Source organism: Lemur catta, chromosome 9 (assembly GCF_020740605.2).
Source record: "Lemur catta isolate mLemCat1 chromosome 9, mLemCat1.pri, whole genome shotgun sequence".
In the NCBI taxonomy this organism is placed as follows: domain Eukaryota; kingdom Metazoa; phylum Chordata; class Mammalia; order Primates; family Lemuridae; genus Lemur; species Lemur catta.
The window spans coordinates 1,770,027-1,786,515 of record NC_059136.1 but is presented as its reverse complement, the minus strand read 5'-3'; the positions used below and the strand labels follow the sequence as shown (position 1 = coordinate 1,786,515).

General features: G+C 55.4%; 1 protein-coding gene across 2 annotated transcripts in view; it reads right to left on the bottom strand.

The window, feature by feature from the left end:
- The window catches only part of IL16 (interleukin 16), a 60,543-nt gene that overhangs the window by 19,915 nt on the left and 24,139 nt on the right, over nucleotides 1-16,489 (bottom strand). For both annotated transcript variants that reach the window (XM_045561418.1, XM_045561419.1), the window contains exons 3-9: nucleotides 14,875-15,023; nucleotides 13,572-13,682; nucleotides 12,057-12,171; nucleotides 7,230-7,303; nucleotides 6,454-6,649; nucleotides 3,833-3,950; nucleotides 1,694-1,826 (exon numbers count right to left, since the gene is read on the bottom strand). In XM_045561418.1, coding sequence (XP_045417374.1) covers nucleotides 1,694-1,826; nucleotides 3,833-3,950; nucleotides 6,454-6,649; nucleotides 7,230-7,303; nucleotides 12,057-12,171; nucleotides 13,572-13,682; nucleotides 14,875-15,023 — 896 coding nt within the window. The remainder of the gene's footprint in view (nucleotides 1-1,693; nucleotides 1,827-3,832; nucleotides 3,951-6,453; nucleotides 6,650-7,229; nucleotides 7,304-12,056; nucleotides 12,172-13,571; nucleotides 13,683-14,874; nucleotides 15,024-16,489) is intronic.

Below are 16,489 nucleotides of genomic sequence, written 5' to 3'. Positions count from 1 at the left end.
GGCTCCCTGTGCGTGTCCGTCTCTCCAGCCACAGCACCCGCCCGCACCCCGGCTCCCACTGCTCTGCTCTTTTGTCCCAGTCCTAAGGGCGGCAAGGGCCACTGAGGGACTGGTCAGGACCTTCCTGTCCTTCTGCTGCCCAGAGATCTAGGCCAAGCGCTGTTCACCGTAAGCGGGAAGTGCGCTTGCGCCTGGTGTGTTTGGCTTCAGTGTGCAGCGGCTGCCCGGGGCCGGGTGCGAGTCTCGCAACACCAGCTACGTGTCAATCTTCCCGTCATTCCATTTCCCGCCCAATTTTTGCTGGGGTTTTAGGAGTCAGCGAGTTAAGAGCACAGGCTTTAGCAGGTTTAAATCGTAGCTTCTGAGTAGCACCACCACCGGGCAAGTTCCTTTTCCTTCCTGAGCCTCAGTTTCCTCATCTGTAAACTGGAGGGAAAAGCCACAGTGACTGCAGGGAGCTGCACCACTCAACGCAGCTGTGGTGTCGTGTCTTTGGCAGACGCGCCCGGCACACACGAGGGCTTGAATAAACAGTGATCGTCACTCCAAGTTCCCTGAAGTGCTCTCACCAATGTCATGGCGTCAACCCCCGAGCCCAGCTCCAGCCGGGGTCTCACCGAGTCACTGTCAGCCCTAAGCTGCCTACTGGGCAGCCCCCGCTGACACCCCATGGGCACCTCCGTCTCATTATGTCCCACACTGAGATCATCTCGTCCCTCCCAGTCCTCCTTCTCTCTCCTCCTCTCTCTTCCATCACTCACTCCTCAACCCAAACAGTCACCCTGGCTACTCCCTCTCTCGCCCCAGGGCCACCCAGCCACCAGCCCAAGCATCGCCTCCTGTTGCCCCTTCTCTAATCTCTTCCCAGGGCCCCTGTGAGCGCAAGCCCTCACCACCTGCTTCCTTCCTCTCTCACACCCCGCCCACTCTATCCTGTCCTCTGCAGTCAAAGGCTAAAACAATGAACAGGCTACACCTACAGCTACAGACCTGCCCTAGCTCCCTGCTGCACACAGGATAAATGCAAACTCCTCAGCATCCTGCTGAAAGCCCTTTGCAACGTCACCCCAACGCCTGGCCTGCCTCTGTCCCCATCGCTCTCACCCCCAGCACCCACCCACAGCCCCACAGAACCTGCCCTCTCCCCCGAGTCGGGCCCCTTCCTGACTCCGTAACTTCGAGCTTTGTGTTCCTGCTGCCTGGAATGACCCGCCTCAAATTCTGTGTCTGTAGAAAACTGGCCTCTGGTATTTCTTGCTTTATAAGCCCTTCCCTGCGGGGTCCCTGTGTTCCCACCGCTCTGCCGGCATTTCCATGTCGGTCTCTCCACGGTCTCTCACCATGGACGAGTCTGCCTCTCTAGCCCCAGTGCCAGCTCCAGACGTGGCCACGGTGGGTGCCCACGAGATGCGTCTTGCATCTGGTGGCCGGGACCCCAGGTCTCTATCTTCCTGCCCTAGAACTTGTAGCTCAGCTTCCCTAAGTTAAGCCAATGGCCTTTGATGAATGGGAGTTTGTTAAAGGAGCTCCGCTGCAGACCTTTGTTCCCACGGAAACTTGGAACAGGTTCTTAGGAACTCAGGCCCAAACCCAGCCAGCGACATCTCTGTCTCCATCCGTTTCTGTTCCGATTTTGCTATTGAAAGAGCGAGCCTGGGACGTGGAGGCTCTCCCAGCGGGTAGCGCGTGTTACCTGTGGGTCTGGGTGGCGGCTGACGGTGATGGGGACTGGACCGGGGTCACAGTGACTCAGGATCGCATAGACGTCGTTGAGTGTCATGCAGTGCACAGGGGAATCGTTGATTTCCACAATCTCATCGCCACACCTGCAGAAGCACCAACGGGAAGATGTCCGCAAGCGAAACGCTTTGGCATTTGGGTGGTCACTGCCCCGGGCCCGCTCCTGGCTGGGCTGTTTGATGAGATCTAAAAGTCACATCATGGAGTGGACCTCCCCAGCCGCCGGACCGGCACTCAGAACAGGGCAGACCAAGGCAGCAGGTCCCACGCCCTCGCGCACGACCGCAGGGTGGCAGATGCCTCGCACCCGCAGTCAGTCGACATTAATGGAAGTTCCTCTGTAACTTCCCTCCTCTTTTTCCCATTTAACTACACCCAGGCAAGATGGAGGGTGTGGCTTAAGCAATTAGCCAATCAGCCACGATTTCATCTATCACATCTCTTCGGGCCTCAGCGCTCCCATGAGCAGCAGTTAGGAGGCAGGATTGGCTCTAACACGGCACACATGGGGTGTCGGGTGTGGGGCCTAACATCCTGCAGGTGCTGGGAGGTAAAGGAAGATCACTGCGGGAGAGCAGTGGGGGAGGTTCCTCCACAAAGCAACAAGCAGAGAGGCGATGGAGGTCATTCCGGTTGTGAGGTGAAGGGAGTGGACGGCAACCCAAACAGAAAAACAAGTAAGGTAGAAAAGACATCGAGCATCTGCGCAACCCAATCCCCTTCCCTCCAGATGGGGAAACTGAGGCACAGAGCGTGAGATGATTTCCAGCTCAGGAATTGAGAAAATGTTTCTGCAAAGGATCAGAGAGTAATTGTTTAAGGTTCTGCACACTTTGCGATCCCAGCCCTGTCGCCACCCCCCAGCTCTGCCGTCGTAGGCTGCCAGCCGCAGGCACGGGCCTCGTGTGAACCAACACGCAAGCAGGTGACAGGCTGCAGCCTGCAGAGCCCGGGCCCCGCTGGCTGCCGGCCCGGCCAGGACTGCGACTCCCTGTTCCTCCTGCAGGGCCTGCTGCTTCCTCTCCTGTGTTCCTGCCCAGTGGCCCCGTCCCTCTTGCTAAGGGAGTACACGTTTTTATGGATGTCACAAACTGAAGATCACCGTCATATAGCACCAGATGCCACAGAAAGCAGAAGCTTCCTGAAGCTCCCTCCTAGCTGCTGCAGGTCTAGGAGGGAGGCACTTCTGTCTGAGGGACCAGGCCTAGGGAATCACTCGGCTACAGGACTAGTGTACTAGGGACCAGGTACCAGTACAGCGGCTCAGCCAATCAGCTGTCACTGTCCCACAGGTGACAGCGGCAAATCCCTTCCTAGTGCAGAAGCGCCACCAAGACACCCTCGTGGGCGGGACTTGCCCTTCCATGTCCTGCAATTATAGGAGACCCTTCAAAAACACGGCCAAACTCTCCTGGATTAGCAAGACCCAAACCCGGTGAGAAACGATGGATTTGCACCACACAGGAACGCTGGAGCTGAGTACGACGTCGGGACACTATAGGAGAGTCACAAGCTGTAACAAGCTAAACTGGAATAAAGTGGGTTTTTTAAACCAAATTCAGATCACTTATTAAAAAGAAAATTTAGATTTGTGCTTCTCTTGGAAGTTATTTGTAAAGAAATATATCTGGAGTCCCTGAAAATATTTCATTTACGCCAACAAGTAACTGTATGTATGCTACTCATTTTTTAGATTAAGCTGCATTTTCCATTTAGAGCTCACAAGCAAACCTCATCGCGCTCCCATTCACGTCGCTGTGAATTCTACACGAGCTAAATCTGAATTAAAGCGTGTTGATCTCATGTTCCCTGACGTGGACTGGTATCCTGAGACGAAGCTCCTGAGGCTGTGGCCTGCACACGGAGTCACGGGGTGCTGCCGGGGTGCAGGGCTGGGGCGTCCAAGACGCTGTGTTTCTAAGGAGCTCACGCCACGCGCAAGCTGCAGGTCCAGGGACCACGTGGTGCGGGGCGAGGCTCTGAGCCCGGCCGGATCACTCCAGGTATCTCAGCCCACACCAAGCCCGATACTCTAAGGTGCTTCTTCCCTCGTAGGTCAGGGGTCGACTCAAACACAGAAGTGCAGACATACCGGAGTCGGCCGTCCAGGTGCGCCACAGAGCCCGGGGACAGCGTGTGCACGAAGATGCCCGAGATGCACTGGACGTAGGGGACACTGCACAGGCCGATGCCCAGGCCCACGCCGGCCTCTGCAGGGGGGGAGACACATGATGAGCTTTCTTGGCGCCACGGTTGGTCAGTGGTGTCTACTCGTTACGGCTTTTGTCCCCCCACATTCCCGGAGGGTGGGCTGTGCGCAGGCTCTAGGGTCAGGACCCAGGCCCAGGCAGAGCAGGGAGAGTGCGGTCACGTGGGGGAAGGCTAGGAGGGGTGGAGGGACGGAGGGAGATGGGGAGGGAGACAGGGAGGGAGGGAGGGAGGTATCAGAGGGTGATAGTATCGTGTGGACAATCACTGGGGAACGTGCTGGCCAGCGGGGACGGCCACCTCAGGTCTCAGAAAAGACAACGTTCAGGCTGAGACAGGAACGGCAAGTGCAGGGGGATGAGGAGCTGGGCGGAGCGTCCCAGAAGCAGGAAGAGCCAGTGCAAAGGCCCTGAGGCAAAAGCAGGCGCCAGGCTGCAGGACAGGAAAGACCAGGGGCTCACAGTCCACAGGGAGCCTGGGGAGGGGACTCGAGAGACACCAGGGCAGATTAAACAGGACGTTGTAACTGAGGGATTCCCCCGGCCCTGCGAAGGGAGGCCGTAGCAGAGCTGTGAGCAAGGGACTGACAGGACCTAACTCCTGCTTTGCCCGACGTCTGGCTGCTGCGTGGACAGGGCTGTGCGTGGTTGGGGACCGAGACCAGGGGACGGAAGAGGCTGCTTCGGAGCAAGACAGGGGTGGCTGGGCCCGCGGCTCGCGGATGGAGAAAAGCAGGCGGACTATGTTGTGAAGACAGACTTGCCGAGGGTGAAATGTAAGAATTTAATAACTAAAATCAAAACAACCCAGAGGGTGTTTAGGCTGGAGAGGGTGGGTACAGATGCGGTTTACACGGCAGCGGGGGAGCTGCAGGGGCCGGGCTCTGAGGACGAGGCTCGGGTGCCCAGTGCACGTGAGAGCAGATGTTTGCCCGCGTGGACCTGGAACCCAGCCGAGAAGCCAGGGCGGAAGTTACAGGTGCGAATGCTGCAGCACCCGGGTGGCCTGAGGGCTGGGGACTGGACGGGACCCCCTGAGTGGGGGGCGGCCTGGGGCTCTCCAACGTGGAAAGGCCTGGAAGACGAGGCGCAGCCAGCAAGGAGGACGGCATGCAGCGGGGCAAGGCCCTAAGGTGTCCTTTGGCCGCCTCCCCACCCGTCCTCCCAGCAGCCCGCGAGGGACGCCAGCGCAGCTGTTGGCAGTCTGCATAGTGGGTGGGAATTATGGCTGTGATACGGCCCGCGAGCAAGGTCAGAGCCCTTCCCAGGGCCCAGGTTTCCGACCAGAGCAAGAGTTTCCCAGCCCGGTGAGCGCCCAGTGGCCCGGGGTGCTCATTTAAAATGTAGATCTCTGGGCCTCCGCCAAACGCTGTTGAAACCCAATCTGCAGGGTCGAGGCTGAGAAGCTGCATTACATAAAATGATAAAAAACCCTCGGGGAACAGCAGGCTGAGGCTGCGTCTCTCCCTTCTCTGTCTGCCCCGATGCAGCTGGTGGGGCCAGGCCGGCCCTGACCTGTCGGCCACTAGCGTGTACGCCAGGGCCCTGCCAGGCTGTGGGCACACAGAGCCATGGGCCGCAGGCGCTTCCCCACCAGCAGGGAATTAGCTACACGGCCTGTCCTCCCGCCTCCACGGCACCTCTCCACCTGTCCTCCTCCCATTCTCTGGCCCAAATGGCTGCAAGTGGTTTCCAGCCTCCACTTCTGTCACACTACAGGCCATTCTCCGAGAAACCTAGGGGACACTCTTTAAAACATAAGCTGATGTGTCATTTCCCTGCTTAGAAACCCTTAATGGGCTTCCAGCTGTGATCACAAGAGAATCGAGCCTCTGAGAGGGTCTGTCTGCCTCTGCCCAGCGCTCCGACCTCTCCTCTCACCCCGTCTGCCCCGCCCGGCCGTGCCGCCCTCTCTCTGCCCCTAGGATTCTGCCGGGCCCTCCGCTGGAGCCCAGCTCTGTGCCGCATTGCCTCCTCTTCCTCCTGCAGGTGCCAGCTCGGCACTCCTGGCAGAGAGGGGCTCCCAAGCCTGCTGCAGGTGGCAGCGCAGCTGGGGTGGCAAAGGGAATGGCTGCTGACCCCGACCGTCAGAGCTAGCAGGGCCCTCCGTTCTCCTGCTGCGGGTGAGAACCAGAGGCCCAGGGAGGGCAGTCACCTGCCCAGGGTCTCTTCGCATGTCGGCTGCAGAGCTGCAACTCCTGGTCCACTGTGTCCCTGTGGGGGTGTCATTTGCGTGTGATTTGTGTCTGCTCTGTTTTGTTTTGTTCCAGTCACTGCAGCGGCACACACGGACTGGGTTTTAAAAGTATGTCTCGAGCTTCTCTAAGCAGAGGACTAGACCCGCTGCCAAGCCCGGCCAAGCGATAGCCGTAAAACCTGCCGAAGACAACACGCTGCCCGGCTCCCGGGCTGACCCCAGGAGGGCAGCCAGGTGACTCAGCCGGCGCTGGGGACCCAGGCAGCAGGCAGAGGAGGGCGGCGGCGCCCCCGGTCGCAGCACCCCTACCTTTCTGCAGGGACACCTCCACCATGATCCTGTAGTTGGGCCTGGCGGCGCCTGCGGCAGCCATGGGACTCTCCAAGGCGAAGCAGCTGCTGGAGCTCAGAGAGCGGCACAGCGGGGGAGACAGGTGGCTGCACAGGGAGGGCGGCGACGTCAGGCGGGTTCTCACCGTGAGGGTGAGCAGCCCCTTCTTGGCTTGCTGAAAGGAGAGGGAGACGGCTCTAGCACCCGCGGCAATCGGAGGGGACACCGGCCTCCAGGAGAACAGCGGTGAGATGCTCTCTAAGGAAATGCAGCTGTGTGCGTGTGCAGCACACAAACGTGCACATATTCATACGTGTTACGTACTGCATGTATGACATGTTTGTGTACACACACACATGCTATGCACATGCCAGATAGATGGCTGAATAGAGAGATAGAGACTTGGGTGGAACTAACTGGACGGAGACTCTAAATATCAGTAATTATCACAAAATATCTTTTAGTGACTGCCTTAAAAGAGATTTGTAAATATGTCGATATAAATACATATAAATATGTGGAATGTTTTCAAGAAGTTTTATAAATCTTAAGTAGTTTAAAAGCCCCCTACAACAGTCCTGATCACACTATTGTTTTCTGAGTAAGGTCTGCTTTTAACACTGCACCAAGGCTGGCACCAGCGAGGTGCCCGTGTAAAGGATCCCCGAGTTTGAATTTGTGGGTTGGATACCGAGGGTTTGGTTCCTTTGCCTGAAATCCCTGGAGTTTGGCACATGTTGAAAAGAAACAGTCACCTTGAACTTCTGCAAAGCGTCCTGATGTGTTAGTCCAGACATCGATTCACCATTGAGTTCCAGAATTTCGTCACCTGTTGGGAGAGGAACTGCAGCTGGGAGGAGTATTGCCCAATCACAGGGCATTACCCTCACCCTGAACTCGGTCCCCCCACTGCCCAGCTTTCTGTATGAGGCACAAGCGCAGGGAAGGACACTTTTGCATTTGGTGCCGTCCCCCTGCAAGGCGGGCAGGGCAGCAACGACGGGCCTTCCCTGGCACCTCCTGTCTTCCCGGGTGAAACCGGGGTTCTTGGCCAGGCACACGGGCCCCAGCCTGCTCTGGCCCCTGCCCACCTCTCTGCTTCCCCGCCTTCCCTCCTGCCTCGCTGACCCTCACGTCTTGCTCCCACGCACCATTTTCTGATGCAACAAGACCGGCGTTTTCCACAACGGTCTTTACATTTAAATGCCTGTTCCATGATGTTTTCTCCACTAAAACATTCAGCTCCTACCTTCTTCTCCTGTCTCTTCTCAGTCTTTCAGCCCCTGCTACCTTTATCTCCTTTGTACACTCAGGGCGTCCTGTACCTATGGCTGTCACTGCACATGTCACCTGGAAGGTGAACAGTGATCTGCAAAAGTCACTCCTGGCCAGGCTGGCAGCTTGCTGGGGTCGGGGGCTCTGTCTTATCATTAGTAGGTGATACAGTCTCTGGGCCAGTGCTGGGTGAGGTCTGCAAAGTGCTAGTAGATGTGGGTCGGATGTGATGCGTACGCACGGCAACATAGACCTCATTCTAGAGTAGAATACAGGGAGCTCAGAGAAGCCCCAAGCCACAGGGTAAAGAGAATTAGGACTTGGCTCTTTTGACTCCAAGTTCTTTCTCACAACACTGTACTTCTAGGTGAATAGTTTTTTCTCTATCCAGAAATCCTTTTTATGTGGCTATAAAACCACTTCTCCATCTCTTTCAATTTATCCAGTACACAAACAGGGAGAACGTTCTCTGTATTCGACACCGTACTGGGCCACTCAGATGTGAACACTATTTTCACACTGATCTCTGGGCTTATTACTGATGGATCTGCTGTCACCTAAGCATAGTTCCACTGAATATCATCCACCCTTTTTTTCTGGTTGCTTTTAAGACTTTTTTCCTTTGTCTTTGAAATTCTGCAATTTCACTACGATGAGCTCCGGTGGAATGAAATTCTTTGTGCTTCCTCAAGTTGAAGTTTTAGGCCTTAAATCAATTCTGAAAAATTCTGAGCCACTATCTCTTTGCATATCGTCTCTCTCTTTCAGTCTATTCTTTTTTTCTAAAATTCCTATCAGGTATATTTGGAACCTTTTTAACTCATCCTTCATTTTTCTTTTGTGCTCATCTTTCTCTTCCTTGTTGTTCATGTGGCCTACTGTATAATTTCCAGTTCACTAATTTTTCTTACGACTGCATCTAATCTTTGTTAAACCCATCCATTGAGGTTTTTATTTCAATGACTATGATTTTTTTTCTTTTTATTTCTGGGAGGTTTTTTTCCCCACATCCACGTAATTTTTTCATTGTGTTCTGGTCTTATTGTTTATATTCCTTCTTTTATCTTTTAAAAATGATCTTAAACACAATAATTCTATAGCTTCTTTTAGATTATTCTGTTATCTTAAGTTTCTGAGGGCCAGTACTGCTTTCTGTCATTTCTGACGACCCTCCTGAATAGTGGACGTTTCCTGATGGAGTATGTAATCTCCATTGTAAACTCACTTTTCAGGATATTCGGCTTTCCTGTGGGGTTTCCATATATACCAGCAGACACCTCAAGGGTTTCACTGGTTTGGGATTTCTCAGCTTAGGGATTCCTGTGCTCTACAAGAACTACCAATGTGACCTGCGTGCCCACATGTGACACAGGCTTTGGTCTCATTTTCTTGTGAGAGATTTTTTGCCCACTCGGGAACCCTGGGCAAAGTTAGGCGTCCCTGCTGCTTCCCTGGGGCTGCAGCCTTTCAGGAGGGGCAGCTCTTTCAGCAGTGAGGCCGCATGCAGGTTCCCAGGCCTCACACGGACCCACGCCCTGGCCCCAGGCCCCATGCGGACATTCAAATCCTCGCCCCTGGCCCTTCGGGTCTACAGGAAACCTGGCAGCCCTCTGGCCCACCACTGCATCGGCCCCTGAGTCTTCACACTTGGGTTTCACGTTGTTCCCTTGTTTTCTAGCAGCTGGACATTTCCATTTCTTGCGTTCGAGTTCAGATGTGCTATTTTCTTTGACATATCCACGTGTTGGAGACAGGGTGGAGAGAGTATTCAGATCAATTCATCTGTTCGATTGCTGGAACCAAAGTGAAAAATGAACCAGTCCTTGTCTTTGTGAGACTCCAAGTGTGGGAGTCAAAATAGACACATTTAAAAAAAATAATCAAAATATAATTAAATGTGTGCTGAAAGAAGGATAGAAAAAGAAATATTTCAGAATGTCCATTCCTTTAGACAAGAGGTCTCGCTGTTGTCCAGGCTGGTCTTGAACTCCTGGGCTCAAGTGGTCCTCCCACCTCGACCTCCCAAAGTGCCAGGATTACAGGCGTGAGCCACCGCGTCCGGCCTAGAATGTCCTTCTTAATTACATGAGGGGCCGAGCCTCTATTCAAGTATTAGAATGTCCGTCTTGATCGGGCCACGCAGCCCAGCTCTGGGATCCTTGGACTGTCCTTTCTTTATCTGATCATATCTGGTGAAAGCTGAATGACTTAAGTTTTGCCAAATCAATCTTACACAATCACTTTTGGGAAAGAGAGTAAAAACGAAACATCAGCGTACAACAAACTTCTGCTGCAACTAAATATACCTGCCATGCACTCAAGGGAGGATTCAAAACTTTTGAAAGAAATTACAAAAGATGATTTGGTCAGTTTTTGAGGCTAGCATCAGGGATTGCATATAAGCTGAATGTCTTGGCTCACTGAAATTCTCTATTTTTTGCTTGTAATTAATACTAACTAAGGGGGATAATACTCAGAAAAAAATAAAAGGCTGTCTTGGGCACACTCACATTCAGGAAACAAAACAGAGCACGAGACTCTCTTTTCTTGCCACCAGAACCGCTCCCCCCTTTGCTCCAACACAAGACAATAACAAAGGACGGCAGCTGCTCTGGGTGCTGGTCCCGCTGCTCCTTGCTCTCGGGCTCTTCCCCACCTGCCTCGTGAGTCAGCTGCTCCCCTGGAGCCATCCCAGGGCCACCTCCCCCTACTCCCGTCTCCCTCATCCACTCGCAGCCGCAGCCACTGTCCCCGCACTGGTCACCCAGCTCTGACTGCCGGCCCCCCACGTTTTCATGCCCCTGCTGGGCAGCGCCCCCCTGTGGTCACCCTGGGATGTGCCCCTCCCTTCCGGGGCTCGAACCCACTGTGCCACCTCTCCTTGGTCTCTGCCACTTCTCTCATCTGTTCCTCTCTCCCTCAGGGCCACCGCCCGGGGCAGGTCCTCAGAGCTGAGGCTCTCACAGCAGCCTGTGGACTGGTCTCGCCAGCCCATGCAAGCCCACGCTGCGTCCCGAGTCACCCAAACCTGGTCACAGCGGGTCCCTCCCAGACTGTAAAACCTTCAAAGGCTCCCCACTGCCCACACGGTAAGACTCGCACGCACAGCCCTGCCCAGTGCTGGGGCCGGCAAACGTTTTCTGTAAAGAGCCAGACGGTAAATATTTTACGTCTCTGTCACACGTGCTCGACTCTGCCGTGGGAGCACGGAGCAGCCCTCAGCAACAGGTACACGGAGGAGCACGCCTGTGTCCCAGGAAAGCGTTTTCATGGACACGGACATTTACATTTCCTTTAATTTTCACGTGTCACAAACAAATCAAAAACACTTTCAATTTTTCAACCATTTAGAAATGTAAAAACGCGTCTTTGTGAGCTGTATAAAACCCTGCCCTAAACCAGTGAGGCCCGTGGAGCGGTGAGGCTGCGGTACAGCTCTCAGAAACACCCCACAGAGGACTGAGAACGCCGTGCTGTCACTTCTCTGTAGCCACCCTGAGTGTGACCCGTCCCTGGCCCGCGGTGGCCACCCGCCCCATGCATGACTCCCCGCCCCTGAGTGGACCCTGATCTCCTGGGGCCAAGCCACTGCCCGATAATCCAGACCTGGCTCTGGGCGGGCGGGGCTGGGGGTGCGGAGGAAACCCAGGCCCTCCAGGACAAGACGACGGCGGCTCTGTCCCCAGGCCCCTCACTACCAGCTGGCTGGGCTCCCGCCTTGTGAAGGAGTGAACGAGTTGCAGGGGTGGCTGAGAGGACAGGGTTGTCGCAGGGGTGGGGGACCCCAGCTGGCAGACCATGAGCTTGTCCGAGGGGGACCACGGCTGACTCCTGTCCCTACGCCCGGGGCCCAGAGCTCCGTGGGCCCTTGGGGAATGTTCACCCGACTCATCTGCCGGAAGCCTGGACCCGCTTCCCACTGGCTGTGGGTTAGGCCGGGCAAGGAGTACGGAGAAGGGATGATAGTGGGTCCCGGCGACCGAGAGGACCCTGGGCAGAGAGGGACAGAGAGGGACAGAGAGGGACAGGTGGGGGGGCGGGGAACAGACCCTCGGACCCCGGCCCAGGCTGGCTCCAGGCCGGCTACAGGGCAGTGGCGCCAGGCCCGAGCGACCAAGCACGCGGCCACGTGCCAGTCTTGGGGAGCCCCTGGGGGATGGGCCCCCACCCCGCAGAGCCCGGAATCATGCAGGCCGGATTCGGAAAGCTCAGAAACACTCTGCATCCCCCATGCCGTCCACAGCCCAGCGACTCCGGGTCCTGCTTCCGACTCCTCCACCGCGTCCGAGAAGGGCTGGGAAATGTACCTTCCTGTAGCCTCCCGTCGGCCGCCGCGGCTCCCCCTGCAAAGATGGTTTTGACGTAAATCCCAATGGGACCATAAATGCTGTCCTGTCCCCCAACGATGCTGAAGCCCAGGCCCTGGGGGAAGAAGAGAAGGGCGGGTTTAGGACCGGGCCATATTTCCTGAGGCTGCCTCAGCCTAACAAGGGGGCCGGGAGGAAGGGAAGGTGCCCGTGTCACAGACCTCAGGGCTTGACGGAGGAGCCACCAGGGCAGTACCGTGAGGCCTGCTGGGAGGGCGGCGCCCGGGGCTTCCGCAGGGTCTGGCGTCCCGCACAGGGGAGTCGGGACGGAGACCAGTGCCCTGGCGCTGCCCCCCCCAGTGGGCGACTCCAGACTAATCCCTTCCTGCCTGCGAGCCGGGTGTGTGGGGCCCACCCTGCCAAGCTCACAGGCAGCAGTCAGACCCCCCTCACACCACACAACAAGTTATGTTAGATAGGTTAAAGAAATCAATCCTTCCCTATTCCAGCACCTGGGTTGCTTGGGCTGGTCTGAGAACATTTATGGCAAGTGCCTGTGTCTGTCCCAGTTATTTCTGTGTGCGGGTCAATCCCATGCATGAGGCAGTGTGCTTTGGGGGCAGCACAAAGAAACATCCGAGATGCCCCGTTACCACCGACGTTTTTTTTTTTTTTTTGAGACAGGGTCTTGCTCTGTTGCCCAGGCTGGAGTACGGTGGCGTCATCATAGCTCACTGCAGCCTCGAACTGGGCTCAAGCGATCCTTCTGCCTCAGCCTCCCAAGTAGCTGGGACTACAGGCGTGTGCCACCCCTGGCTAATCTTTCTCTAAATTTTTTGTAGAGATGGCAGGTTCACTATGTTGCCCAGGCTGGTCTCAAACTCCTGGCCTCAAGTTATTCTCCCACCTTGGCCTCCCAAAACGTTAGGATTGAGGCCTGGCCTCCACCCACACTTTCGTTTCTGCCTTCGATGTTTCTCGGTTGTGCAGCAGAGGGCAGTGTGATGCTTCCCCACTCCGAGGGAGCTCGAGTGAGTTCGGCCTCTTCCAGGGGTTCCAACCGAGAGCAAAGCGTCATAGACCATCGAATTAGCCACATGTAGCAGGGAGCGTATATTTTTGAAAATTTATATCTGAGTTCATGCTTTATTACGCCAACATCTGAATGGTGGAGGTAAAATCAGGATCCAGAAGTCTATGTAAACAATTTGGATTTATGTATCAGGTAAAGTTTAGTCCTGGAAAATGTCATGCCAGGAATAAATCAGGAAACAACTCTGAAGGTGTTAAGGCAGTTGGTGAGGCATGGTCTCCTCTGGAAGAAAATGGTCACTTTGTCTAATTAGAGAAATGTGTGTTTCTTGAACTCAGCTGGTTCTGAGTTTAAAAGGACGACCCTCTTCTGTGTTTGCCCCTCTGACGCCCCACCGCCCCAGCAGCCCCACCCCACCCTCCCGGGACACGCAGCCCAGAGTCCGGCGCTGCTCCGGGGCTTCTCGCCGGCAGCTTCCTCACCTTCGCCTGCCCCTTCATGAGCACGATGTTGGCGATGACCGAGGCCTGGAGGCCCCCGGACGGCTGCACGAGCTGCGCGGTGCTCAGCGACCGTGTGGGTCTTGCGGTGCCCTGCGAGGAGGAGGAGCCGCGTGAGGTCGGGGGAGGCCCCGCCAAGCAGAGGACGCAGACCCCTCCCTCCCAGGGCCCTGGCTAAGGACAAGGACAGGCCTTGGTGGGAGGGGCTTGTCTGGCTCCAGGAGCCAACTTTGCTGAGCCCCCTGTCCCTGCGGCCACAGCCAGAGGCTCTCGAGGGCTGAGGAGGTAGGTGCGGGATGACGTCACAGACCACTCTGTCCCCAAGGTGCATCCCCATAACCAAGGTCTCCAGCAGAGGTTGGGAAGCCAACTGCCAAGAATGCCCCCTCAGACTGCGTTCAACTCAAGACACGTTTGCTGAGAGCCCCCGTGCCAGGCGGGGGGTGGTGGGCCGGGGAGCAGGAGCCCAAAGACCAAACCCAGCAGGGGAATTCTGGCTGGGCAGGCAGGTGATTCAGCGCCTGCATGTGAGGAGCCACGTGGGCCGCGTGGACGGACGGTCCCTGTGCAGGCAGCCGCCCTGGTGAGGGACGACAGAGCCTGGTGGTCAGAGCTTGGACACTGGGGCCGGCTGCCGGGGTCCTCCTGGCTCTATCCATTCTCAGCTGGTGATGCTGGGGAAGTGACTTAGCCCTCTGTGCCTCGGTTTCCTCAACTGTAAAATCATGGTACTCATAGATCTACCGGTTCAAATCCTGGTCCCCTAGCTTTTGAGACGTGTGAACTCAGACAGCTACTTACCCTGCCAAGCCTCCGTGTCCTACGGTAAAATGAGGCTGACAGTACATTTCTTTCTAAGCTTGCTTTAAGAATTGGAGACAATGTTGGTAAAAACGAGCCCCTGTGTCACAGGGGTTAAAAGCACAGGCTTTGGAGTCATCCAGGTCTGACTTCAAGTCCCAGACCTGTTTCCTTGCTCCATTCCTTCACTTGCCCGAGCCCCAGCTCCTCCTTCAACCCCTGGGGGTCATGTGCGGAGGAAAGGAAGGTTCCACACGTGGCCACGGCTCAGTGTCCACCTGGGGGCGATTGCCGCACGTCGGCTCCCGGGCGGAGACGGGGCAGCAGGTGCGAGTGCCTGGCCCCAGGGTGGCCCCGTCCCCAGAGAGGCCAGACCGAGCGAGGCCCCTGCCCTGCGGTCCCGGGGACACGGGCTGCTCGGAAGGCCCCTCGGCACGGCTCACGGGGGACCCTCCTTGTCCCCGACCCCGGCCCCCCCTCTCACCGCAGTCCTCCCCGCCGGGCAGTCCAGCTGCTGCGACAGGGACTTCCTGTCGCTGCAGAGCGAGTAGGGCGGCCGGGCTGCGGCAGCCTCGCACTCCGCTGTCACTGTCGCTGGGAAGTCCGTCTCTCCCGCGCGGTGGGGATTCACGCCTAGACCGGGAGAACAGCAGCAGTTACCGGTGCTCTGGGGACGCGGAGCTCAGGGGGACACCGCCAGCCCCGCGCACGGCAGCCCCTCGCCAGCCAGTGTGGCCGCGGCAACTCGGCTTGCGGTGGAGACAGGGCGCCGCGGGCGACACGGGCGGGCGGTGCTGTCACCGTCTCCTCCTCGCGGCTTCTAGTGTCTCCCACACGGCACGCGGCGCTGGGCTCTCGGGAAGCCGCACTGCGCGCCGTGCACAAGGGGAACAATTGGGAAAATGTAGTCTCAAGTATTAATTGATTGATTAATTTACTTGATTAATTAATTCAAACTTAAAGGAAACCAGAAATAGAAATAAAAATTGAATAAATCTTTCAAATCACTATAGCAAGAGGCAGAACATAAAGACATGGAAAGTAACCACAGAAATAAAAAGAGAGATTTAAAAGCACCTATTGCCTATATCGCTGATGTCAATGGCGTGAGCTCTCCTTAAACAAATTTTCTTTCAAGGAGGTAACTGCATATCATTTGCAAGAGATAAATAAAATAAACAAAAAAGGTAAAATAAAAGGATGGGTAGGAACTGATTATAAATAAGTGATGCTAGAATCATTCTCTAGTCATTTAGAAAGAAAAAAAATCTATCTAGATTCTTACTTCATATCAAATACCAAATAACAGATATACCAAGTTTGAGGAACAAAAAAAAAAAAAAAACAAATCTTTTACAAATTAGAAGAAAAATATAGCCACATACTTAATAGTTCTCTGATGGTGGAATAAACTTTCACAAAGAAAAGGTCAATACATTTGATTATATAAGGATTAAAAAACCTTCATGTAAAAACCAAATTAAAAACAACAAATCGGAGAAAGTATTTTCAACAAATGTGACAGTCAAATATTAATTTAACCAAGAGGCTTTTTATAAATTAATAAGACAATGGCCGTCCCAATAGAAAAGTGGACAAACTCTCCAAAAACAAATAAATAACTGAAGGAACATTAAATTTCACCTGCACAGGGAGGTTCTCTGTTCCGCCTATTTTATCAGTGTGTCAGGCAGGGTTTGGGCAGAAACAAAAGGTGCGCTCAGCTGGGACTCTCAGGAAAGTTGAATGAAGGGGCCATTTATAGAGGGTGACCGGGCAGCCGGGGAACCTGCTGTCACCCCTGGCCTGCGGGGAAGGGAGCCCCATGAGCACTGGGACCCCAGGCCACAGAGAACCGGCCGCGTGGAGGCAGCCAGGAGGCAGCGGGAAGAAACCTCTTGGCCAACCTCTCCCCCGCCAGTCTTTTGTTTATTCCTCTCATTGGCTGAGCCCATCTGGAAACCAGAGGGCCAGAGAGCCCTGGGGACACTGTCTGCAAGGGCCAGCTTCCAGGGTGCAAGCCAGGCTGGCTCGGGGGCATGCACCAGTGCAGCCATCCGAGGCCCTGGGACCAGAAGAATCCCCACTTGGCTTCATGC